This window comes from Pelophylax lessonae (assembly GCF_965119305.1).
Source record: "Pelophylax lessonae genome assembly, chromosome: 2".
Taxonomy (NCBI): Eukaryota; Metazoa; Chordata; class Amphibia; order Anura; family Ranidae; genus Pelophylax; species Pelophylax lessonae.
The window spans coordinates 745,433,275-745,460,675 of record NC_138769.1 but is presented as its reverse complement, the minus strand read 5'-3'; the positions used below and the strand labels follow the sequence as shown (position 1 = coordinate 745,460,675).

At 46.9% G+C, this 27,401-nt stretch overlaps 1 protein-coding gene across 1 annotated transcript in view; it reads right to left on the bottom strand.

The window, feature by feature from the left end:
• Positions 1–24,210, bottom strand: part of LOC309548372 (uncharacterized protein) — a gene marked incomplete at both ends in the record, with an annotated part of 1,605,927 nt that extends 1,581,717 nt beyond the window's left edge. Inside the window, 2 exon segments of the mRNA XM_082248310.1 lie at positions 22,307–22,993; positions 23,585–24,210. Coding sequence (XP_082104436.1) covers positions 22,307–22,993; positions 23,585–24,210 — 1,313 coding nt within the window.
• Between the last annotated feature and the right edge of the window lie 3,191 nt (positions 24,211–27,401).

Genomic DNA, 27,401 nt, shown 5'->3' with positions numbered 1-27,401 from the left:
ACGTTCCTGCGTGTCCAAGACACCCACAGTGGTGAGGGTTGACCCAACCTCACCTTTCCCAACAAACAACAAATGTTATTAGCAATATATACACCGACTAAGGGTTTAGGTTCTTTAAGAGGGTATTACGTCAAAAATAAAACAGAGTTACCTGGACGTCATTGGATGGACTGAAAAACATTGTAAGCAGACAATGGGCTTACCTGGCCAGATATTTTCAGTGTATCCAATGCAGTCCAGATGTCTCACTCCGTCCGCAGATGACGTCACCTCTCCTGGCTGGCTCGCCAAATTGTTGTGGAATTTTTCCTCAGGTACAAAATACCTGTTACCTGTTAGTCAGTGATACCAAATCAGACAATATATAGCTATATATATAATGAGATCAGACAAGACTCAAGATGGCTGAATCATAGTGACCTGATTTATTACAATATTGCTGGAGTTTAAATATACTCAGAAATGGGTTTGTCATTACAATCTGACGTACAGAAATGGGTTGTTATTAACATCTTTTGTCCAATCAAAGTTAACAACTAATTATAGTAAGCATTATGTCAATCTAGATCGTGATTCTCTGTCATAAAGGGAAATTTCTTGGTGACACACAATAAAAGTTCCAAAGGGGCTTTTAGAAGATATTATTGGCTTTGCGGTCAGCTGTCCAGACAGAGTTGATATTCTGAAAGATAGGGAATTTCCACTGTTTCGTTCATCTGATATATTCTTAGCCTTTGCAAGCTCAGTGACACATGTAAAGAAATCAAAGTAAAATGAGATTAACTCGAAAGACATTTTTTTTAAGATAACCATTCTAAATGCCAGTCAAGGCATCCTGTAAAGGCCAATAAGGTATCCAGAAAATGCGAGATAGGTATGCCACGACAACAGTCACATGAGAGAGAGAGAGACTCCACCTCCTGCAGGGAACACAAGCACGCAAGTTTAAAACAGGCCGTCCTAGGCTGCCCCCTCAGTTCTTGTGTTTCCTGCATCCTGCAAACATCAGCACCGAGGGGATAATTCACCAGTTTTGATATTTTAGGCCTGGAAACAGGTCTTTTACCCATGGCAGGCGTCCTTGGGTACCTCCTTCACCCCCTGTGTCACAGGCTCCAGGGAAAAAGGAGGGAGAGGGGGGTGAAAAGAGAGGAAAAACCCCCCAGTATCCTGGAACCCGTAGAAACTCCCACTGCTAGGAAGGTAAGTGAAATCCGGTAGTTGGAAGTGAGGGGGTTCCAAAGAGAGGGATTTCCCTTTGTGCCTTCCATCCCCTCTTTAGACTAAGCTGGGGATGGGAGAAGAGCCATGAGGACACTTACTGGGGCGCCAGTGGTATATCCGCAGTCTGCCGCCATTCCTCCAAGCCTCCAGGCAGGCTCGCGCGACAGAAGGGGGTGATGGGTTTCTCTCTCTTCTCCTGCTCCATGCTGCTGTCAGGGCACCCCGTCGGCGGCATCTATCTGTATAGGAACGCCGGACCAGATGTGAGGTCACTAAGATGGTGCCGCCACAGGAAGTGGACGGTCGGCCATCTTAGGTTTGGGCACAACACAGCGCGACTAGGGCAGTCGCCCTTACCCTAACCGAGGGCAAGGCCCACGCATTTCTGGCGTGAAATTGGAAAATATAATATAAACAAGCCCTGAACACAGCAGCAGCGGTTTTTCACTTCACACTCCAGAAGTGACCCCCCTCCAGGACGTTTCAATGGCGGAGGACCAGACCAGACTACCAGAGGCTGTGGAGCCTATCCCCAGCTCTCATACGCTAAGGAGGAAGGGGGATGAACGAGAAGACTGTCCTGATGGCCTGCTCTCCCATTTTTATATATATCTTTATGGGGGGAGAGTAGTCTGAGGTCCCCTTTGCTGACTCCCTTTTTTCTCTCTCTCCCCCCTCACCCTGTCATGGTCTTACCTTCTTGCTGTTCTCCTTCGTTTGACATGTGCTGGCGGCCATCTTGGTTTCTGGGTTTCTTGTAGCCTCCCACCCTGCGGCTCCTCCTTCCCACTGGGAGGAGCTGGATGCCTAGCTCATATATATAGGAGGTCTGTGGCTTCAGTTCCTTGCTTGGTCCTCCTGTGTTCACATGCTTCTAAGACTGCTGCTGCTTCTGGTCCCTGATCCTGGCTTCGTCTGACTACCCTGCTGGGTCCTGATCCTGGCTTCGTCTGACTACCCTGCTGGTTCCTGATCCTGGCTTCGTCTGACTACCCTGCTGGTTCCTGATCCTGGCTTCGTCTGACTACCCTCCTGGTTCCTGACCTCTGGCTTCGCAAGGACTCTGCCTCGGTTTCGCCATCCGTTTGGACTTTTGCTTTACAGCTTGATTTTCAATAAAGCCTTCTTATTTTCACTTATCTGTTGTACGTCTGGTTCATGGTTCCGTGACATTAGGACCAAGCCATGAATTCTGACGGTACAGGGCCATCCTCGCTACCCACGCTGGTTGCCAGACTTGATCAGCAGGATCACCTGTTGGGTCGGTTCGCCGTGGCGTTGCAAACCCTGCTTGAACGCACGGCTCATTTCGCTTCCGTTGCCGATGGGTCGGTTGTCGCTCCTGGGCCCGCTCCTACTGCCGCTCCGGTTGTTGCGCCAGAGTCTACCCCGACACCTGTTGTTGCGCCTGCGGTGTTTCGGGGTATGACCGGTTCTGCCCCCCTTCCACAGCACTTTGGGGGAGAGCCAACTCAGTGCCGAGGTTTCCTTAACCAGGTGGGCATTTATTTCGAGTTGCTGCCACATGCCTTTCCTACTGAGAGATCAAAGGTGGGCTTCTTAATTTCGCTGCTCTCGGACAAGGCCTTGGCCTGGGCCAGCCCTTTATGGGAGAACAACAATCCGGTGGTTGCCGAGTTTTCCGGTTTTGTTGCTTCTCTTCGGAGGGTATTCGATGTGCCGGCTCGTGCTGCCTCTGCTGCGAAGCTCCTTATGTCCATCAGACAGGGTTCACGATCCGTAGCTGAATACGCCATTGAGTTTCGTACCCTGGCAGCAGAGGTGGGCTGGAATAATGAGGCTCTGGTCGCTGCTTTCTCTCATGGTCTCTCGGATGCCTTGAAGGAGGAGGTTGCAGCTAAGGACCTACCAGTGGAGCTCGAGTTTCTTATTTCTTTCTTGATTTTGATTGACACCAGACTCAGGGAGAGACCTTCCTTTAAGGAGAGTCTGCGGAGGCCTCCTAACAGATTGGCGCCTACCTTTGCTGTCCCACCCGTGCCTCCCTCTCCTCCCACGCCTCCTGGGGATGACTTGACTGGGGGTGAACCCATGCAGCTGGGCTTTGCTCGCCTGTCCGAGGGGGAGAGGGTACTCCGGAGACGCGAGGGTCGATGCATGTACTGTGGTCTCGGTGGGCATTTTCGGTTGGCATGTCCGAACCGTCCGGGAAACGCTCGCACCTGAGATCCTGTCGGGGGCAGATCTTGGGTGGAGTCTCCTCGTCCCCGGTTTCCCGTGTTGACAAACCACTGATCACTGTTGTCCTCTTCTGGGTCTGGGGCTCTGTGACGACCCAGGCGTTGGTGGACTCTGGTGCTGGTGGTTTGTTCATTGATAGTGTGTTCGCTGCCGCCAATTCCATTCCTCTGCAGGCCCGAGGTTCTCCACTGGCTCTTGAGGCGGTAGACGGCAGACCCCTTCTGCCGCCACACGTGACTCATGAGACCCTTCCAGTGGGGATAGCCATTGGTGCCGTTCACAGAGAGTCGGTCTGCTTCCAGGTTATTTCGTCTCCACACTACTCGGTGGTCTTGGGGTACCCCTGGCTCCAGAAGCATAATCCGACTTTCGATTGGAGATCGGCCGAGATCCTCTCGTGGTCACCGCAGTGTGGGGCTAGTTGCATCCATGGGCCTGTCAAGTTGCTGTGTACTTCCTCGGACTCTCTGTTGCCTCCCGAATACGAGGAATACCGGGATGTATTCGATAAGGTGCGCGCGGTTGCCCTAACTCCGCACCGCCCATACGATTGTGCCATCGAGTTACAACCTGGTGCCGTTCCTCCTCGTGGCAAGGTCTATCCACTGTCGGTAGCGGAGAATGAGGCCATGGAGGAGTACGTGAAGGAGGCGCTTTCACGCGGACACATTCGCAAATCCTCGTCCCCGGCAGGGGCTGGATTTTTCTTTGTGAAAAAGAGGGGCGGTGAGTTGAGGCCTTGCATCGATTACAGGGGTCTCAATCGCATCACGATCAAGAACGCTTACCCTTGATTTCCGAGCTGTTCGATCGCCTTAAAGGGGCCACGGTCTTTACCAAACTCGACCTGAGGGCGGCATATAACCTTGTAAGGATCAAGGCGGGCGATGAGTGGAAGACCGCGTTTAACACCAGGACCTGTCATTATGAATCCTTGGTTATGCCCTTTGGGTTGTGCAATGCGCCCGCAGTCTTTCAGGAATTCATTAAAGATGTTTTCTGTGACCTGTTGCAGCAGTGTGTGGTGGTCTATTTGGATGACATCTTGGTATATTCTGAATCCATGGAGACCCACATTCTGAATGTCAGACGAGTGTTGCAACGGTTACGAGAGAACAAGCTGTTCGGTAAGCTTGAGAAATGCGAATTTCACCGATCCCAGGTAACCTTCTTAGGTTACATCATTTCCGCTGAGGGGTTCTCCATGGATCCTGAGAAGGTTTCGGCTGTCTTACAGTGGCCCCAGCCCAGTGGTCTTCGCTCCCTGCAGCGCTTTTTGGGCTTCGCCAATTATTATCGGAAGTTCATCAGGGACTTTTCCATGCTAGCCAAGCCTCTCACGGATCTGACCAGGAAGGGCAGTAATTTCCAGGTCTGGCCGCTCGAGGCCATCCGAGCTTTTGAGGCTCTAAAGTCCGCCTTTGTGTCGGCTCCGATTCTGTCGCATCCCAACCCTGGGTTGCCCTTTGTCCTCGAGGTGGACGCGTCTGAGACGGGAGTAGGCGCCCTTCTGTCTCAGCGTAGAACACCAGAGGGTCCTCTGCTTCCTTGTGGGTTTTACTCCCGGAAACTGTCTTCCGCGGAGTGCAACTATCAGATTGGTGACAGGGAGTTATTGGCCATCGTGCAGGCCCTTAAAGAATGGAGGCACTTGCTCGAGGGTTCGGTGGTTCCGGTCCTCATCCTGACGGACCACAAGAATCTGACCTACCTTTCTGAGGCCAAGAGATTGACACCACGTCAGGCCAGATGGGCTCTGTTCTTGTCACGTTTTAATTACGTGGTCTCCTACCTACCCGGTTCCAAGAACATCAGGGCGGATGCCTTATCACGGCAGTACTCCGACCTGTCCAGGGAGGAGTCGATTCCGACTTCGGTCATACCTCCGAATCAGATCCTGGCCGCCATTCGCACCAGCCTGACCTCTCCCCTGGGTGAGCAGATTTTGGCGGCTCAATCTGGTGCTCCCTCTGGGAGACCCAACAGCAGATGTTTTGTGCCTGAGGAGTTGCGCACTCGGTTGTTGCGAACCTACCATAACTCCAAGACCGCGGGGCATCCTGAAAAGAAGCAGCTGTCCTGGGCTGTTTCACGTCTGTTCTGGTGGCCTTCCCTACGTTCCGACATCGCCGCATATGTAGCGGCATGCTCCGTTTGTGCCCAGAGTAAGTCCCCTCGGCACCTTCCGTTGGGCCTTCTGCAACCCATAGCCACCGGGGAGCGCCCATGGTCACACCTGGGGATGGATTTCATTGTGGACCTCCCTGCATCCCGAGGCCATACGGTCATTCTCATGATTGTTGATCGATTTTCCAAAATGTGCCACTGTGTTCCTCTCAAGAAGTTACCCTCTGCACAGGAGTTGGCCACGATTTTTGCCAGGGAGGTCTTCCGGTTGCACGGTTTGCCCAAGGAGATTGTGTCGGATCGGGGGAGTCAGTTTGTGTCCAGGTTCTGGCGCGCCTTTTGCTCCCAGTTGGGGATTCATCTCTCCTTCTCCTCGGCCTACCACCCTCAGTCCAATGGGGCCGCAGAACGATCCAATCAGGCCTTGGAGCAATTCCTTCGTTGCTATGTCTCCGATCACCAAGACAATTGGGTTGACCTCCTGCCTTGGGCTGAGTTTGCCAGGAACACGGCGGTGAACTCTTCCTCTGGGACGTCTCCCTTCATGGCCAATTATGGGTTCCAACCTGCCGTGTTACCGGAGGTATTCTCTTCCCAGGATATTCCGGCTGTGGAGGATCACCTTTCCGTCCTACGTGCTTCTTGGGTACAGATCCAGAAGTCCCTTGAGGTCTCTGCGCAGCGCCAGAGACTCCAGGCTGATCGCAGACGAGCGCCTGCTCCTTCCTACCAGGCCGGAGACCGTGTATGGTTGTCCACCCGCAACCTCAACCTTCGAGTGCCCACTCCCAAGCTGGCGCCTCGCTTTGTTGGTCCCTTCCGAGTGCTTCGCAGGGTAAACCCGGTAGCCTATGCCCTTGCGCTTCCTCCTGGCATGCGGATCTCCAACGTGTTTCATGTTTCCCTGTTGAAGCCACTGGTGTGTAATCGTTTCACTTCCTCGGTTCCTCGGCCTCGTCCGGTCCAAGTGGGCAATCGTGAGGAGTATGAGGTGAGCAATATCCTGGACTCACGCCTGGTCCGCGGTCGGGTGCAGTTTTTGGTTCATTGGCGTGGTTATGGTCCAGAGGAGCGTTCCTGGGTTCCCTCCGCCGATGTCCATGCTCCTGCCTTGCTCCGAGCCTTCCACGCACGCTTCCCTCAGAAACCGTTCTTTACTCCGCGGAGGAGGGGCCCTTGAGGGGGAGGTACTGTCATGGTCTTACCTTCTTGCTGTTCTCCTTCGTTTGACATGTGCTGGCGGCCATCTTGGTTTCTGGGTTTCTTGTAGCCTCCCACCCTGCGGCTCCTCCTTCCCACTGGGAGGAGCTGGATGCCTAGCTCATATATATAGGAGGTCTGTGGCTTCAGTTCCTTGCTTGGTCCTCCTGTGTTCACATGCTTCTAAGACTGCTGCTGCTTCTGGTCCCTGATCCTGGCTTCGTCTGACTACCCTGCTGGTTCCTGATCCTGGCTTCGTCTGACTACCCTGCTGGTTCCTGATCCTGGCTTCGTCTGACTACCCTCCTGGTTCCTGACCTCTGGCTTCGCAAGGACTCTGCCTCGGTTTCGCCATCCGTTTGGACTTTTGCTTTACAGCTTGATTTTCAATAAAGCCTTCTTATTTTCACTTATCTGTTGTTGTACGTCTGGTTCATGGTTCCGTGACACACCCTTTCTCTCGCTTTCCTTTCTCTCAGGCTTCCCTTCTGCCTTGGCTCCTGTGATCTTTGTACTTCCTCAAAGCCTAAAGACCAGGAACTGACCAAAGTGACGGACAAACCAAAAAAGAAAAAATACTGACGCACGTGTGGAGCAAAGATCTCACCGAAAGCGACAAATTACCATGCAAGCTGCTAGCGAAAGACTTCATGGAATTCAAGAAAGAGATGATGTCTACGCTACAGTCCTTACAGTCAACCATCAATGCTATGAAAGGGGAGGACCGGTCATCCACTTAATCCCAAGGATTCAAAGCTCCTAAATCAAAGGGAAAATCCAGGAAGCCTTCACCCCAACCGCAACCAAGCACCTCAGACTCTGACTCAGAGGAGGAAGGCGAACTACTGTACAAAGGTAGTTCAGATTCCGATGACAAATTAGACACGATGGAACCTCAGAAGATTTCCAAACACCTCTTTCCGGCGGAAGAGATGGAAGAACTTCTCAAGGCAATTTATATAACGGAGGACATCCAAGAAGCGCCACCCACAGACTCCATCAGAGATAGATTGTATAGGGGGCTTCAGGAAGAGAAGCGCAAAACATTTCCGGTCCATCAAGCCATCAAAAGTATTATAGACAAGGAAAGGAAGAACCCAGAAAACAAACAGTTTTTTCCAAAAGCCTTAAAAAGAAGGTTTCCATTCGAAGAACAGCAAGGTATCCTCACCAAATGCCCAAAATTGGATGCATCCCTAGCCAAAAATGTCAAAGAGGTCGGACCTTTCCTTTGAAGATATGGGCCCGTTAAAAGACCCAATCGACAAGAAAATGGAGGTCACAATACATCAGGCCTACAAAGTTAGGGCAGCAGGGTTCCAACCCAACATCGCAAATACGTGTGTTGCCAGAAACATCTCCTTTTGCTTAGAACAGCTCAAAGGGCCACCTGAATAAAGTTCTGGGAACTGAGGAGGCTCTAGATTCCCTCCTCCTCATTGAGAAAGGAGTGGCCTATATGGCAGACGCTTCGGCGGAAGCCGTAAGATTTTCCGCCCGCAATACGGGCCTAGTTAACGCGGCCAGTGGCTGAAGACCTGGGAGGGAGACTACGCCTCCAAAAACAAATTATGCAACATCTCTTTTGATGGAAAACCTTCTGTTTGGCTCTGAACTTGAAAAAGTTGAAAAATATCCTATTCTCAAATTCTGCATCTTCCAGCAAAACACAATGATGCCAGCCGGACCGTGGGGGGCAGACTGCGTCATTTTCTTCCCCAATGGGAAGCATTCTGCTCAAACTAATTCATCTTACAGACAATAGCCCAGAGCTACAAGATATAATTTGGATCGGAACCTCCAAACAGGTTCAGGGCTACGAAAGTCCATATCGGATCAAAACACAAAATGCTCATGGATCCCCCAATCAGGGAGCTACTGAGAGAAGAAGTAATAGTGGAAATACATCCCTCCCTCTTCTTCCGAGGACATTACTCACACATGTTCCTGAGAGAAAAAACCTCCGGCAGACCCCGCTAGATTCTGAACCTATGAAACTTGAACAAGTCGATATGTTACAGAAAATTCAAAATGGAAACAATTTTCACAATCCGGACAATCAAACTTTCAAACTATCAACACCACTTCTTAACCATAGGTTTATATCAAGGTTAGGGATAAAGCACGAAAGAACTGCCAGTGGAGTGGGGAATTCGCACATCATCCCATGTTCTAGTAGCTTTCCTACAATTTCTGCCCAGACTGTTAGGGCTGTTTTAACCACTATAGATTGTATAACAGGGACCTCGGCTCCTAATATTACAGCCAACATTGTGATTCTAAGGTTCTCCTGTTTACAGTCGTTCATCTCTATTCTCAGCCATCTTTTATGCTGCTCAGGAGACCACCAATACTTCAGTTGGTCAAGGACAGATGTTCTATAATATGCAAGAACCGAAGGGACCCCCATCCCTCCGTGCCTCCTATGTCTCCTCATAATAAGGGATGAGCATCGAGGTGGTTTCCCTTGCCATATAATTTGGTTAAATTGCTTTTGAACCGAAGTGCAATATTGAGATGGAAGGGTAATTGGCAATGTACGGAACAAGTAAAGTAATTTAGGCAAAATAATCATTTTTAACGTAGCCACTCTTCCTGCTGTGGTCAAGTCTTGTATTTTTAAATCCCTAGCTTGTAATGATAGGTTATCCAAAAACAGTTTATAATTATGATCGTAAAGCTGGGAAGTATGTGGGGTTAGGATAATCCCCAAGAAAGGTATACATGGTGACCATGCGAATGAAAATTTCGCTTTTATCCGTTTTTGTGTCAAAGTGGTGATATTAATGCCCATAATTTGTGATTTTGTAATATTTAATTTATAAAATGACACTGCGCTAAATTCATTTATCATTCTCTCAACCTCTATCAAGGAAGAGAGTGGGTTTGTGATGATTAACATAACGTCATCAGCAAACAAGCTGATCTTATGTTCTATTTCAGCGACCCTCCAGCCAGTTATCCCCGCGTTGCTCCAATCCCAGAAGCCGACTTGTTAGTGAAAACGCGTCGGGGGGAGCCAGCCGTGCTGTCATAGGTCCCGGTTTGTACTGCAGACACCCGCGACCGCCCTGTATTTGCTGTTTGTTTGTCTGGAATGTGTAAGTGTACCCTCATTCGTTTTATCATTAAAGTTGAAGGTAATGCACTATAGTCCTCTTCTTTTCTCTGGGTTGCTCTGTCTTGGCATCTCCCCCTGCTTGGAAGCCTACAGATCCCTCCCCACTTCGGAAGCAGCTGATTGTTCCGGTCCATTCCGAGAGCCATCCCTGCCAGCTTGATCAGTTGGGGACTTCTAGACACAACAAAGTACATGCTCACATCTCTCCACATTGTGGTAAGAGTCCACTCCTAACACTGGGTGTCCACATGTGTATATCAGGTCACTGAGAATCACTTTGGATCTTTTTTTTGGGACGAGGCCCCACCCACCTCCCAACACTCCCTCACCTTCACTCCAATTTGAAAAGAAAGACTTTTTCACAGTTTTTGCACTTTTGTTTTGGACTGAATGCATATGATTTTGGTATAAATCCGGATACCATCCATGTACTTTTGAACACTTGGTTCATTATTTGTTTAGCGCACTTTGGTAATGTTTTCTATATTGCCATCCTCTCAATATTTAATTTATAAAATGACACTGCGCTAAATTCATTTATCATTCTCTCAACCTCTATCAAGGAAGAGAGTGGGTTTGTGATGATTAACATAACGTCATCAGCAAACAAGCTGATCTTATGTTCTATTTCAGCGACCCTCCAGCCAGTTATCCCCGCGTTGTCCCTAACGCTCTGAGGAAAAGGCTCCATAAGCAACGCGAAGACAACTGGTGAGAGGGGACATCCCTGCCTCGTCCCATTGGTTATCCCAATGGTTTTAGATAACAATCCAGATAATGATACATTCGCTGTTGGCGCAGAATAAAGAGCCATTATATTCTTTTTCAGCCATCCCTCTATCCCAAACGTACCCAAAACTGCTTCTAAGTAGCCCCAATGGATCCTGTCGAACGCCTTCTCCGCATCCAAGGATAGGAGCAGTGAAGGTGTCCGACAGGATCCCATCCGCGCCAGCAGATTTACAATTCTTCTAGTTCCATCGGGGGCCTGTCTCCCTGGCACAAACCCCACTTGGTCCGCGTGTACCAAGTGAGGTAAAAACTCCTGTAGTCTATTCGCGACCAATTTTGCAAAAATCTTTATGTCTGTATTTAGTAAGGCAATGGGCCTATAAGATGAGGGATCTTTAGGATCTTTTTTCTGTTTAGGGATAGTAACTATTAACCCCTTCAGCATTTCCGACGGGAATGAACCAGTAGTGGCTACCAATTCAAATAGTGATTTTAGCTGGGGGGCCACTTCTGAGGACAAACTCATATAATATTCATTAGAGAAGCCATCTTCTCCTGGTGCTTTCTGATTAGGTAGCTTGTTAATAACCAATCTAATCTCCTGAATGGAAAATGGTTCAGAAATTGAATTTAATTGGTCTTCCGTAAGCCTAGGTAGGGAAATCTGTGCTAAATAATATGAAATTATCTCTATTGTTGGCTGGTGTATAGTTTTTTTTTTTTTTTTAGGTCATACAGTGATTGATAATAATCTGCGAAGGCATTTGCAATATCTTTAGGGTTTATAAGTCTCTTATGTGTAATAGGGTGTATGAGCTCATCAATTCTTTTGGTAACTTGTTTTGCCTTTACTTTCCTAGCTAACCAGCGCCCCACTTTATTACCCATGCTATATTCTTTTGCTTTAAGGACCTTTAAATGATATTCTTGGTTATTTAATAATAATAACCTTAATTCTTGTCTAAGTTTTATTATGGTTTGTGTACCTTGTGGCGTAGGGTTTTTTTTTATTTGTTATTTCATTTATTGCTATACTATCCATGATATCTCCTATCTTTTTTCCCCTCTGTCGATTAATGTACTATGACATTTTAATCAAAATGCCCCTCATATATGCTTTATATGCATTCCATAATACAAACCTATTAACTTCCAAGTTATCATTAAATTCAAAGTATTGTTTATGCTCACTCAATATTTTTTTGCCACAGTTCTGTTCTGTAATAGTGATGTATTCAACCTCCATCGTCGGGGTGGAGTACTCGACAATCTATCATCTAGGGTCAGAATAATCGGTGCATGGTCAGACCATCCAGCTGTGCCAATTTTTGATTTTTGAATGTTTTGTAACATGATTTTATCTGTAAGAAAAAAATCTATACGAGAGTAGACCATATGGACCGGAGAGAGAAAGGTGTAATCTCTCTCTGCACCATGCATGGCCCGCCAGATATCAAATAATTTGTATTTTGCAAATAGAGGTAGTATAGACTGTGTTGTTCTTCTAGTGGGGTTTGAGGTATCCAATTTTATATCGAGAATTGTATTAAAATCCCCTCCTATTATTAAGGCCCCTTTCCTCTCCTCCTTAATTTTTTGTAAAAGGGGTGATAAAAATCGACGTTGACCAGTATTAGGAGCATACAAATTTACCAACGTAAAGACTGAATTATTAAGCTTACATATTAATATTATATAGCGTCCCGTAGGGTCCCGAATAGTACGTATGTGTTCAAACTTAACTGTACTTCTAATCGCAATTAAGGTCCCGCTCATTTTTTTTGGGCTGTTGGCCAAGAATATGTGTGGAAAGTGTTCGAACTGAAAAAGTGGACACTTTGAAATAGAGAAGTGTGTCTCCTGAGCAAATATTATATCGGTATTGTTTAATTTAGCTTCTTTCAATAATGTATTTCTCTTATATGGGCTATTAAGGCCTTTGGCATTTATTGAAAAAATGGTCAGTGGCATTTAATATGTAGCTTTTTTATTATTTTTGCTGTTTTTTTTACTAGTAATGGCGGCAATCTGTGATTTCTTTGCGGGACTGCGACATTGCCGCGGACAGATCGGACCCCAGACTGAAATTTTTGACACTTTTGGGGGGAACAGTGACATTACTACAGTAATCAGTGCTTAAAATATGCACTGTTACTGTACTAATGACGCTGGCAGGGAAGGGGTTAAAATTATGGGTGATCCAGGGGTTAAATGTGAGCCTAGGGGAGTGATTCTAACTGTGGGGGCGGGGCTTCTGAAATGACCATAGAGACATGTGATCCTATATAGAAAGATCACATGGGCTCTGTGATCATTCCAGGGAGAAGAACGGCAGCCAGCCGTTCCTGGAGTCAGCACCTTGTGTCTGGAACCTGCAGATAGGTGAGCCAAGGAGACCATATTATGTAGAAGAGGGGTTGTTTGTCTCGGAAGACATGAACCATTCTTTCATTTAGCATTATCCATGTGAGCTTACACTTCGTTAAGGCAATGTCTATATCTGGGCTTTTCCAGGTGGTCCCAATTGCAGTTTTGGCCGCCAAGAACATGAAGTTATTTAAGGAAGAGAGGAAAGATCGCTGGTGCCGCACATCCATGGAGTCCTATGGTGGTATGAGAGAGATTACCTCAGCCTAAGCTGAGGCCACGCCCCCAACATGTTTTACTCCACCCCCGGAGCTTAGTCATGGGGAAGAACATGAAGTATATTAAGGTCTGTGTGTGTTTCGGGACATTTTCCACTGGTTTATTTAGAAGGGTAATCCTTGCATCTGTGGTAACATTGTTCGTCATACCTGAAAAAATAAAAGCGTACCCTCATCCAAAAGAGGAACACTTTAGGACAAGTCCACCATATGTGTAGAAACATGTCCATCTGGCCACATCCCCTGAAGCAGGAGGACGACGAGCCCGGGTGATGACACCGATTTCTATTATACTTAGCGCCATCAAATGGCCAAATACACATTTTTAGTTTTAAATGAATGGTTGGTTTAACCACTTACGCTCCGGAAGGTTTTACCCCCTTCATGACCAGAGCTTTTTTTTTGCTATTCACTATTGCACTACTTTAACTGGTAATTGTGTGGTCATGCAACACTGTACAAAAAACTGAATTTTTGTAAAATCTTACTGTAAAATTACTTTCTCTGAGTCCTCTGACAGTCGCTGCCCCTCATATAGTCTTTACCAATGGGTATTGACCTCTTATCCATAGGAGCAAGCTAGGCATTAGACTTGTTAAAATACAAAACATTTTGCATAGACACAGCTGTAGGGGCTGTCCCACTGGTCCAATACCCCCCCTGCTATCAGCATTCCCAACTCAGTTTGGTAGCAAGCAGTAAATAGTCCAAAAACCCCAAAAGAGGGGCGGGGCAGCGACTGTCAGAGGACTCAGAGAAAGGAATTTTACGGTAAAATTTTACAAAAATTCAATTTTCTCTTACGTCCTCTGACAGTCGCCGCCCCTCATATAGTCTTCAAAAATGGGATGTCCCAAAGCAGTGTAGACATGAGGGGTGGGAAGCGCAACCATCACAAAGGCAACGCAGCACCCAGGTCAGAGAAAGGAACCTTATCTGAACCAGAAAGGTAAACTCTGGGTAACAAGAAAGCTCAACAGGAGCAACAAACCCAGGAAAGCAAATCAAACAAAGGGGGAAACAACCCCAACAGACAGGGACAGGCAAAAGCCATGTCCCCCTCAAGGCACGGCCGCGCACAAGACTTTGCGGCCAAAGGAGGCATCTGCCGATGCCAAAATGTCAAGTTTGTAAAATTTGGTAAAGGTGTGCACGGACGACCAAGTCGCCGCCTTGCACACCTGGGCCACCAAAGCTTGATGCCGGAAGGCCCAGGATGCACTCACTGCTCTGGTAGAGTGCGCTTTGACAGGGAAGAGCGGCACCCGTCCCCTAATAGAATAGGCCTGTACCATCATCTGTCTGATCCATTTCAAAATGGTTGCCGCAGACGCAGCCATACCCTTCTAAGGGCCCTCTGGAAGGACAAAAAGGGAATCCGACTTCCTGAAGGAATCAGTAGACGACAGGTACACCCTGATCGCCCGGACTACATTCAAGGAATGCAAGGCAAACTCCTTAGGATGCTTAGGATTCGCACATAGCGAAGGCAAGACAATATCCTCATTAAGGTGAAACTCGGAAACCACCTTAGGAAGGAACGCTTGGTTAGGTCGCAAGACCACCTTATCCCTATGAACAACCAGGTAAGGGGAGCGGCAAGACAGGGCCACCAACTCCGACACTCTGCGGGCAGATGTGATCGCCACCAGAAAAGCAACCTTCCGTGACAGCACAGGCAGAGGAATCTCCCTGATGTTCTCAAAGGTAGGACGTTGCAAAACTGACAGGACCAAATTCAAGTCCCAAGGAGGTAAAGGCGCCCTCCGAGGAGGAGCCAAATGACGCACCCCTTGAATAAAGGTGCGTATCAAAAGATTTTGATGCCAAGGGGTGCTGGAAAAGGATTGCCATTGCAGACAACTGACCCTTAATCATGGTCAGCGCAAGACGCTGGTCCACACCAGATTTCAGGAAGGCCAACACCCTCGCCACCGAAAAAGAGTAAGGATGGACGCCCCTGGATTCACACTATTCAAAATAAGCCTTCCAGGTACGGTAATAGATTTTACCGGACGAGGCCTTCCTAGCCTTGAGCAGGGTAGGAATGACAGCCGACGAGAGACCCGTATCTCTCAGGACCTGGCTTTCAACAGCCACGCCGTTAAAGCCAGCGACTGTAAAGCAGGATGGAAGATCGGCCCCTGAGACAGTAGATCATCTCGTAACGGGAGCCGCCATGGAGGTTGGACGACCAGTTGCATGATGTCCACGTACCAAGACCGGCACGGCCAGTCCGGGGCCACCAGAATCACCAACTTTGGTTCCGAGACCAACCTGCGAAGGAACCTGGACAACAACTGAATCGGGAGGAAGGCATAAATCAGACGATACTGATTCCAAGGTACCATCAGCGCATTCGAGGCGTCTGCCAGAGGATCGCGCGTTCTTGCCAGGAACCTTCCCACCTTGTTGTTTAGCCGGGACGCGAACAGATCCACATCGGGGAATCCCCATCACGCACACAGCATCTGAAACACCTCTGGGTGTAGGGACCATTCCCCCTGGTCCAGGGTCTGGCAGCTCAGGTAATCGGCCTGCCAATTCTCCACACCTGGAATGTGAACTGCTGAAATTGCCGGGACATGCTTCTCGGCCCAAGACAGAATCTTGGTCACTTCCTGGGCCGCCCGGGCACTCCTGGTGCCCCCTTGGTGATTGATGTAAGCCACAGCAGTGGCATTGTCCGTCTGCACCCGCACAAGGCGGCCCTGAAGATGATCCGACCAACGGAGCAAGCACAGTCTGATCACTCGCAGCTCCAAGATGTTTATTGGCAGGGAGGATTCCTCCTCCGACCAAGTGCCCTGGGCAGACCGAGTGCCCAGAACGCCACCTCAGCCTGACAGGCTGGCGTCCGTGGTGACCACCGTCCACAACAACGGCCGGAAGGACTTTCCCTCCCTCAGAGCCTGAGACTAGAGCCACCACATAAGATCCTCTCTGGCTTGGCGACTTAAGGATATCCTCCTTTCCAAGGAAAGAGGATGCCTGTCCCATCTGGTCAGGATCTCCGCTTGAAGAGTGGAACTGTGTGAATGGTATCGCTTTGAAAGATGACACCATCAACCCCAGGGATCGCATGCAGGTCCTGAGCGACGAGGATTCGTTGTCCCTGAGGGACCTGACCTCGTCCTGTAGAGTCCGGAGCTGGTCCTCCGGCAGAAAAACTTTGGCTTGGGCGGAATCCAGGACCATCCCCAAGTAGGGGAGTCAAACAGAAGGGGACCAAGTCAACTTCTGAACGTTGATGGTCCACCCGAACTCCTGGAGCGTCTGAACCATAGTTGACAGGTCGCGTAACAGGCTTGGACTGGCACTCAATCTTAATGGGAGATCGTCCAGATAACCCAAGATTGCAATTCCCTGCACCCGTAACAGGGCCAAAACAGGAGCCAACACTTTGGTAAACACCCTTGGAGCCGAAGCGAGACTGAAAGGTAAAGCCACAAACTGATAGTGTTCCTCCCGCAATTGCGAATCGGAGATACCTCTGATGACCCTCGAATATGGGGATGTGTAGATACGCATCCTTGAGGTCAATGGAAGCCAGGAAATCTCCCAGGCTCAGGGAGGCTACCACCGAATGGAGGGATTCCATGTGGAATTTTTGAACCTGCACAAAGCGGTTCAGAGCTTTCAAGTCCAGAATCGGACGTATCTTGCCTTCCTTTCTGGGCACAGTGAACAGATTCGAGTAAAACCCCCAAAACCTGTCCCGATGCGGCACCGGGACGATTAACCCCTGGGCGAGAAGATCTTGAACCACCCGGTGAAGATCTTGCAAACAATCTGGGGTCAAACGAAGATTTGAGGGAAAGAATCTGTCCGCTGGACGCGAAAGGAATTTGATCTTGTAACCTGATCGAATGATTTCCTGAACCCACCTGTCCGGAATCCGGAGCAGCCAAGGTTCGAGAAAATCGCACAGATGTCCCCCCACCCCTGGAACGGGTGAGGGCGTCCCTTCAGGTCGAGGCGGCCTGGGCTGCCATGCCAGCGTGGGCGGCTTTTTGCTTGCCCACCCAAGGTTTCTTCTGGCCACCCTGGCCTTTAAAGAATTTTCCCTTATCCTGTGCCTTGAAGGCACGAAAGGACCCCTGATTTGGTTTAAAGGAAGGGCCCCGCTTACCGCAGAAAAACTTACCCTTGGGATTCAGGGGCAGCAGAGTGCTCTTGCCCCCAGTGACCCCCTTAACCAATTCATTCAGGGAATCCCCAAAAAGTCAATTCCCCGCATAGGGGATGTCAGACACCGTCTTTCTTGAAGTCTGGTCGGCCGACCAGCTCTTTAGCCATACCAGGCGATGGATTATCACCGCGACAGCAGACAGTCGTGCGGCTAAAGGGGCCTCATCCAAGGCCGCGTCACACAGGTACAGAACAGCCTGAATAATCTGGTCCACCATCTCCAAAGTAGCAGGAGGGGCGGAATCAGCCACAAGGGTGCGCCTGAGCACCTTAGCCCAATCTACCACAGCCTGAGAGACCATAGGCGAAAATAGGTTTCATCAAAGAACCCGCGACCATATAGGAGTGGCGAGTAAGAGATTCCACCCGCCTATCCGTAGGGTCCCTAAACACCGGGGAATCCTCCGCGGGCATAAGAGTGGCCTTGTTCAACCTGGACACCGTGTGATCCACCTTTGGGGCCACCATCCAGTGCAAATCCGTAGGAGACGCAAAAGGATAACGGAACTGAAACCGTTTTGGTACCACGAAATTACGCTTTAAATTGTGCCATTGTTCATTCACCGTTTCGTGAAATTCAGCGGGACAAGTAAACACTTGCGCCACCTTCTGGGTTCTAAGGGTCCCAAAAGAGGACAGTTTACCCGGCGGGTTGGGCTCATCCACTAAATGTAGTGTATCTTTAACAGAGGCAATAAGTGCAGACATAGCAGCGTGTTCTCTGGCCCTCCCAGGGGGTGAATTATCCCCTTCCTCATCCTCCGCCTCCCCTTCCGACTGAGAGGACTGAGCCCCTGCAGGGGGTACACTGTCTGTGGCAACCATATCCGATTCTGGATCAGAGGAGTGAGAAAGCCTAGGCCTTTTTCTAGAAGACCGTTCAGACATCAACAGATCCACTTTGGACGCTAAAGTCGCAAGTGCAGCAGTAATCGCAGAGGATTCAGGCATACCTGAATAATTTATTGTAAGAGATTTGCTGCGCATAATGAGAATGGTACAATTAATTACATAGAAACAATCAGTACAGCTGCCAACACCTGATCCTGAATCAGAGAAACCAGATCTGGAAAAATTATTGATGGTAAATGGTGTAGCGCTGGAAGTTATCAATAAAGGTGAACAAAACAGTCCATGAAGTATTCACGCACAACCCAATATTGATAATAATGGTATTGAAAAGATTCCACCAAAACTGTGCTAAATAGTCCCAAATGCAAACATTCAAATATTCCAAAATCAAAAGCCGACACCACGACAGCCACCACCAAGGGAATGAATTGGCCTCTTACCAAAGCACCACGATCCTCATTACAAGGATCATGGTCAGCGGGGAATCAAATCTGGAACTGCAATAAGGTCTCACACCGGCTCTCTCATCGGTCGTACCCGCTCCTCTTAGTAAGGTTGTACATAGAGAAAAAGGACATCTCCCATAGTGTAATACCGTCAAAAGACTTTTATTTGTGTCAAAATATCAAATGGCAACTCACATTTTAGCTGGAAAAGGTAAGCATGTATTGTGGAGTATCCTCAACCCGATATCCCACCAGGAAAATGGCCGCCGCGTCCCCCGTCGGTAGCAGTGTGACGTGCCGCAGGCTCCTCCTACGCGTTTCGTCACAATTCTGACGTCGTCAGGAAGTGATGTCACACCGCTAGAGGCTGAATAGAATCGGACTAAGGAAAAATGGTTGCCCATAGAAATCAATGGGAGGCTCCGGGAAAATGGCCGCCGAACACGTGCAAACAACAACCTTGCCACACCAAAGATGGCGCCCAAAAGGGCGCGATACACTACAGGGAAAATGGCTGCTGAAGTGCCCTTACTGAAACCAGAGCAGCCGCCCACACCCAAAATGGCGGCCCTGCGGTTTTTCACCGCAGCGGCCCGCACATGCATGCCTGTACCCCTAATAAGCCACATAAAACAGTGCCGACAGGGACAGGGACCCCCCACAGAGCATCTCAGACGCAACAGTGCCCCCACAGGGACCGGGAGGAAATGCGAGCCCCAGACATGAGGGGGAACACAGACTCCATGCAGACTGTCATCCCCAGACAGAGGCCCCACACAGAATGTACTCACCGATCCATGATGGTGTGGGTGCCGCTCTGCGACAGGAAGCCTCCAACCCCAGGTGGTGGGGGTGCCATCAGCCAAACATCATATATTGGGTTAATTTTAATTCTAATCTTTTCTTTACATTTCCATTTTCTCTTTCTCTTTTCTTTCTTTGACCTTTATCACTTTCACCATTTGCACACCAGCCCTTCCTTTATCTCAAATAATATTTTTTGTTTCTAATATATGACAAAACCACGTCACATCCCCATTACTTTATTATATTTATGAGAGATTTGGAAGGTGCTATCCTTCATCTTTCCACCCGTCACCCACTTGCCATGGGCTCTCCCTTTCTGGCTCGCAATTACTCGGAACCATTACCACACAGAAGTTATTGCCCCAGCTTAGCTTTATCGACTCGTGAGTATTTAGCACTCCCATGAGTCTCTATTTCCTTACTGAACCTTTGTTCAGGTATTTTTTCATTGATTTATTATTTTTTACTTCAACAATTATTCTCTCATAGATATATCTTGAATGCATTTATCTCTGAAGAAGCGAGCGTACAGCTTGCGAAACGCGTCAGCTCAGGATGCAGTATATCATTATGGAACCATAATATATCATTAAGGCTACTTCTGAAACCAAGTTCTTTTATCATGATGTTTACCAATATGTGATATATTAATATTGTATTTATGCTGTCTATTGGTTACAATTTAGCCAGTGAGCTAGTTCATATGTAATTCAATGTATGACACCATTTCTATCCCTATAATATTTTATACTCCAATAAAAGTCAACTTTTTTTACCTACTTATTTTTGCAGTTTATTACCAGATACTAGCATTTCCTCATATAAAGTCCCGCGGGCCAATTTCTTTTTTGTCGAGAAATTACATTTATATCATTTTTTTCACAGAAATAAAGCTTTTTCTTGTGGTCTTCGTTCACAACTTTGTTTTTATTTTTATTATATAAACAGACATTTTGAAAAAAAAAAAACAAAAAAAAACAATATTTCTATTATAAAATATATCCAATAAAAAAAAAAAATAATTAAAAAAAATTTCTGCATACGTTTAGGTTAAGCAGTATTCCATTCCACGACTTTGGTAATCAGTAATAATACTATACACTGTACTGATGACACTGACTGGGAACTGACACTGATATCACCAGTGATACCAATACAGAGATCAGTGATAATACTATACACTGTCACTGTACTAATGACACTGACTGGGAACTGACATCACCAGTGACACCAATACAGAGTTCAATGATAATACTATACACTGTCACTGTACTAATGACACTGACTGGGAATGGGTAACATCTAGGGGCAATCAAAGAGTTAATTGTGTGCCTAACAATGTGTAGTGTGTGTAATCTGCTTTCACTAACCTCCCTTGTTTTTTTTTCCCTGCTTTACAGAAAATTCATTAAACGAATGTGACAAACATTCACTCAGCTGTTAAAAATTCTGGCTGTATTTTAATTAACACAGTGATTTCCTATGATCGCCAGCTCCATCTAGTGGCCACATTATGGTATTTTCCTGAAATATCTCCATCAGTAAAAATAGTGCAATAAAGCATTATGTCCACTAGATGGAGCCAATGATCATATGAAATAAAATATTGGCAAAACTTGTCACAGCTGGGTGAATGTTGGTCACACTCATTTAACTATTTTTGTATTTTTAAACAGACCTCTAAATGTTTCTGAAAGCTCACACCACAAAATGTACTCAGCCAATGAAAGTTGATGACTCTGTGACAGACCTGACCAGGACAGAGGCTTTTGGAGAGGACTGGGAGCGAGCCTCTTACCCAGTGACTATGGGTCCTGGCATTTAAGGGAACACTACTTTTTGGGAGGTGTATGCCTGGGGGATCCGTGGAGTGGTCTTGTTTCTGATTCAAGTTTATGTCTCCCCAAAACACACAGACTCTGGGAACTGGAGGTTCCATATCCATATTTGGGGGCCTCTATGCCTCAAACCTGCAATGACTGTAGATGTTATGTAATCAGCTCAAACCACTGGGGCCTCCTGCTATAATGTGTTTATGGTAAGTAGATCTCTCCCATTGTTCTATTGTCTCTGTCTGTCTGCTAGTATTGTCCCCTCCACCTAGGCTGGTTTAAGTGACCAGTTAATTAGCTCATGTTAAGTATATCACTGTAAGTTATCAGTTGCTAGAGGGGGAGTAGCGTAGTTTATGTTGGCTGTTCCTTAGTTATGTTAATTATATTCTTATTTACAGTTTGTATTGTTAGGGTAATATGATCAGGAGGGGATATCCTCCTGTACGGTATGAAGTATGTGTCTGAGCTTCAATAAACAGTCATTTCTTTGGATTTTACCTCACATCTTGTCTGTGTATGACGTTTGGGGTAAAGGGGGCTGGTATTAGCTCTCCCAGTCCGCTCAGAACGGTTTGGAGGGCAGGAAGCACAGTTTGGCAGAAGGAAGCACCTAGTCGGGGTGCCAAGCGGTTCCGTCACAGACTCCATTTTGATTTTTCTACTGCCATCAATGGCCAACACGGTACAACACTTCATCCATGTCTTTGGTGGTCTCTGATCTCCTTATGAAGTGATTCTTACATGATGAAGATCAGCCATGGAGTATATCTGAGGTGTATATCAGGGTGTGCTTCTTCCCCACACGTCCACCAACATTCATATAGAAGACATTTGCCACACTCAAGGCACTAATACACCTCGAGGGTTGTGTGGGATCCCTGATGTACAGGAAGACAGGACTTCAGTGAGGAATAATTCCCTCACTCAGGACAAGAATACGGTTTCTCCCCCATGTGAGTTCTCTGATGTTTGCAAAGATCAGAATTCTGCAAAAAACATTTCCCACACTCAAGACAGGAATACGGCTTTTCCCCCGTGTGAGATCTCTTATGTCTGGAAAGAGTGGACTTATCTGAAAAACATTTCCTGCACTCAGGACAGGAATACGGCTTCTCCCCAGTGTGAGATCTCTGATGTGTGTTAAGATGGGGCTTCTGTGAAAAACATTTCCCACACTCAGGACAGGAATACGGCTTCTCCCCCGTGTGAGATCTCTGATGTGTAATAAGGTTTTCTTTTCGTACAAAACTTTTCCCACACTCAGGACAGGAATACGGCTTCTCGCCTGTATGAGATCTCTGATGTGTAATAAGGTTTTCTTTTTGTACAAAACCTTTCCTACACTCAGGACAGGAATACTGCTTCTCCCCTGTGTGAGACCTCTTATGTGTAATAAGTTTTTCTTTTCGTACAAAACCTTTCCCACACTCAGGACAGGAATACGGTTTCTCCCCTGTGTGAGACCTCTGATGTGTAATAAAGTTTTCTTTTCGTACAAAACCTTTCCCACACTCAGGACAGGAATACGGCTTCTCCCCTGTATGAGACCTCTGATGTGTAACAAGGTTTGATTTTCGTACAAAACATTTCCCACACTCTGAACAGGAAAATGGTTTCATAGAAACATAGAAACATAGAATGTGTCGGCAGATAAGAACCATTTGGCCCATCTAGTCTGCCCAATATATCTGAATCCTATGAATAGTCCCTGGCCCTATCTTGTATGAAGGATAGCCTTATGCCTATCCCATGCATGCTTAAACTCCTTCACTGTATTTGCAGCTACCACTTCTGCAGGAAGGTTATTCCATGCATCCACTACTCTCTCAGTAAAGTAATACTTCCTCATATTACTTTTAAACCTTTGCCCCTCTAATTTAAAACTGTGTCCTCTTGTGGTAGTTTTTCTTCTTTTAAATATGCTCTCCTCCTTTACCGAGTTGATTCCCTTTATGTATTTAAATGTTTCTATCATATCCCCTCTGTCTCTTCTTTCTTCCAAGCTATACATGTTAAGGTCCTTTATCCTTTCCTGGTAAGTTTTTTCCTGCAATCCATGTACTAGTTTAGTAGCTCTTCTCTGAACTCTCTCTAGAGTATCTATATCCTTCTGGAGATATGGCCTCCAGTACTGCGCACAATACTCCAAGTGAGGTCTCACCAGTGTTCTGTACAGCGGCATAAGCACTTCTCTCTTTCTACTGCTTATTTTTCAGCCCCTTGTGCAGTTGCTTCTCCCCCGTGTGAGATCTCTGATGAGTGTTAAGATGGGGCTTCTGTGAAAAACATTTCCCACACTCAGGACAGGAATACGGCTTCTCCCCCGTGTGAGATCTCTGATGTGTAATAAGGTTTTCTTTTCGTACAAAACCTTTCCTACACTCAGGACAGGAATACGGTTTCTCCCCTGTGTGAGACCTCTGATGTGTAATAAGGTTTTCTTTTCGTACAAAACCTTTCCCACACTCAGGACAGGAATACGGCTTCTCCCCTGTATGAGACCTCTGATGTGTAACAAGGTTTGATTTTCGTACAAAACATTTCCCACACTCTGAACAGGAAAATGGTTTCAGCCCCTTGTGCAGTTGCTGATGTCTGTGAAGATGGGACTTGTGTGAAAAGCATTTTCCACACTCAGGACAGCAATATGGCTTCTCCCCCGTGTGACATCTCTGATGAATGACAAAATAACTTTTTGTTGGAAAACATTTCTCACACTCAGGACAGGAATAAGTCTTTTCATCCATGTGAGATTTCTGATGTCTGGCAAGACTGGACATCTGTGAAAAACATTTCCCACACTCAGGACAGGAATATGGCTTTTCACTTGTGCAAGACCTTTGGTGCACATCAAGATTGCATTTAAAATGGAAACTCTTCCCGCACTTAGTACAGGAAAACCTCTTATCTGTTGGAAGGACGGCACTGTCCCTCACAGTCTGAGGTTCCTCAGGATAAGAGGAATACGATGGTCCGGCACCATCCATCACAGTCTGAGGTTCTTCAAGATAAGAGGAATACGATGGTCCGGCACTGTCCCTCACAGTCTGAGGTTCCTCTGGATAAGAGGAATACGATGGTCCGGCACTGTCCCTCACAGTCTGAGATTCCTCAAGATAAGATGAATACGATGGTCCGGCACTGTCCCTCACAGTCTGAGGTTCCTCAAGATAAGATGAATACGATGGTCCGGCACTGTCCCTCACAGTCTGAGGTTCCTCAGGATAAGAGGAATACGATGGTCCGGCACTGTCCCTCACAGTCTGAGGTTCCTCAGGATAAGAGGAATACGATGGTCCGGCACCATCCCTCACAGTCTGAGGTTCCTCAGGATAAGAGGAATACGATGGTCCATCTACACTGTGTTGTGCCGGATGGACATTTGAGGTAGTCGGGTTTTCTCCTGGACTATACTGTGTGATGTCCTCATCTTCCACTTTACAGTCTGGAGACAAAGTGAGACAATCCTCTGAGGTTTTCCTCATCTCCCATCCATGTACTAAAATAGAAATAAAAAGATTAATACTAGACATGAGCCAATTGGTTCCCTTAAACCAGGACTCCGCCCACATCAGACAGCTTTGTCTCTGAGGATCTTACAATTCCACCCTCAAGGTAACTAGTAAATGGGTCCTCTGATCTCCTACCAGTTCATTTCTTTATTCATGGACTTTAGTCAGAGACTGAGGAAACAATGAGAACTGTCTTTTATAGGAGTGACAGTGATGAGGGGATTATAGGATGAGTGTCCCCTCCCCCTCTATCACTCATTGCCATCTTCCCAACACAAGAAGTCCTGCACTTCCTTATTTAGTCCATGATTTAGTCATGGATAAAAGCGGGGCTGAGATTGCGCCCCCCCCCCCCCCAGAGGTCAGAGAGTGACGATGGGGGGAGAACAACCAAGATGAAGACTGGACTGATCCTGAAGACCACCATCACTGGGTTATTGACTCCTCTCTCATTATCACTTTCTGTTTAAGGTTCCAAAGTCTGAGGATGTTATCAAATTATTATCAATATGTAAAAGTCTGTCCTCCAATCAAATCATCAGATATAAAATGCCCAGCTGGTAGAACAGTAGAACATGGGTGCAAAAGAAGTAAAGCCTATGTAATATACAACTTATTATAAAGGATACAAAAGTCAGGACTATACAGTATCAGAATTATGCACAACATCGAGTATATAGTGCAGGGGTCAGGAGTATGTAACGTACAATATAAATTATACAGTGTAAGGGTCAGGACTCATAATATTGGTATTCAGTAATCAGTGGATGCTTAAATGTTTACATGAGACAAGCTGCAGAGACATCAGAGCAAGTAAATCTGGGAAAATTGCCGTCAGAGATCTTGCTAGACCTGGGCACTCTGGACCAATCAGTGAGCAGTATGGGTGGAGGAATGTATTTAGTGTTAATGACCCACCTGTGCTGATCTCTGTAGGAGTGTCCTCCTCTATAAATGTCCCCGTTATTCCATCCTCCTCCATCCTCTCTTCTTCTGCTTTCACCTCAACCTTTATATCTATCAGATCTTCACCCTAAAGAAAATGAGAGAAAAATCATCTGTAAAATATAAGCTCACATAAAATAATCCACACACCATCTCCAGAAGTCCATGTTCTAAATACTCCATCGCACCAACCTTGTAACAGTGAGGGATGGTGTGACCTTCCTGTGTGGAATCCCGGGAATACAGAGGATGGGGACATCTCTCTGGGGGGTTCCTGGTATTAGGTGGCTCCATCATATCCTTGTGTCCTTCTGAAAACTCCTCCATCACTCCATACTCCTCATCCTCCTCTTTATACTCTTCTTTAACATCAATATTATAATCCCCGAGGTTTCCACTCTGAATATGTAATAAAACATTCATTGTAACAAACATGCTGTGTATAAATCAGAACTACCAATAATTGTCAATTATCTACCTGAGTACACTGCCGGGGTATAAGATTAATACTTCTAAGATCGAGGATCTTTCTATAAACATTCCTCCCACAACTCTGGGCACCTGACAATCCACTTACACGTATCACTAGTGTACCTGTTCCCTCAAATACCTCTTTATTCATGTGACACCTTCTCCTCATTATACTAAGCTAACCTTCCTTCTTTATTTCATGACATACATTTATCCCTGAAACAATGGGATGCTTACTGTATAATATCCCCTGGCTAGGCACGGTAAATGTCTTCAAAATGTGGTTCCTTCCCAAACTGCTGTACCTATTGGAGACTCTCCCGGTCCAAGTCCCTCTTTCTCAGCTGAAATTGCTGCAAAGTACCTTTGTTACATTTATATGGCACCATAAGTCCCATCGCATAGCACAATCCACTTTGCTTTGGCTGAGATCTAGGGGCGGTCTGGGAGCACCTGACCTGTTAACCACTTCCCATCCGGGCCAATTCTGGCATTTCTCTCCTACATGTAAAAATCATCATTTCATTGCTAAAAAATTACTCAGAACCCCCAAACATTAAAAAAAATATATATTTTATTCAGCAAAGACCCTACATAATAAAATGGCGGTCGCATCAATATTTCAAACACAATTGTTTGGGAAAAAATACACTTTAATGAATTTTAATGGAAAAAAAAATAGATACCTGTAACCCAATTTTTCGTAAAATATATAAGATGATGTTACGCTGAGTAGTTAGATATCAAACACGTGTCATGCTTTAGAATTGCACCCATTCGTGAAATGGCGCAAAACTACGGTACTTAACCACTTTACCGCTGAGTACCGTAGTACTACTGCGGCAAAGTGGCTCGTTATCGTCTGACGACATAGTACTACGTCGTCAGATACTCCCCTTTCTCGGCGGCGCGCGCGCGCCGCCGGAGGCTCGCTCCCGGTGTATTCAGTCACAGCGGGAGTCGGGCCAGGGGAGGAGCAGCGGCGATCGCCTCTGCTCTTCCCCGATCGTCGGGGATCTAGTGTGGAGATCCGCCCGCCTGTGTAAACACAAGCGGGCGGATCTCTGAAGTGACAGGCAGGGTCAGATTGC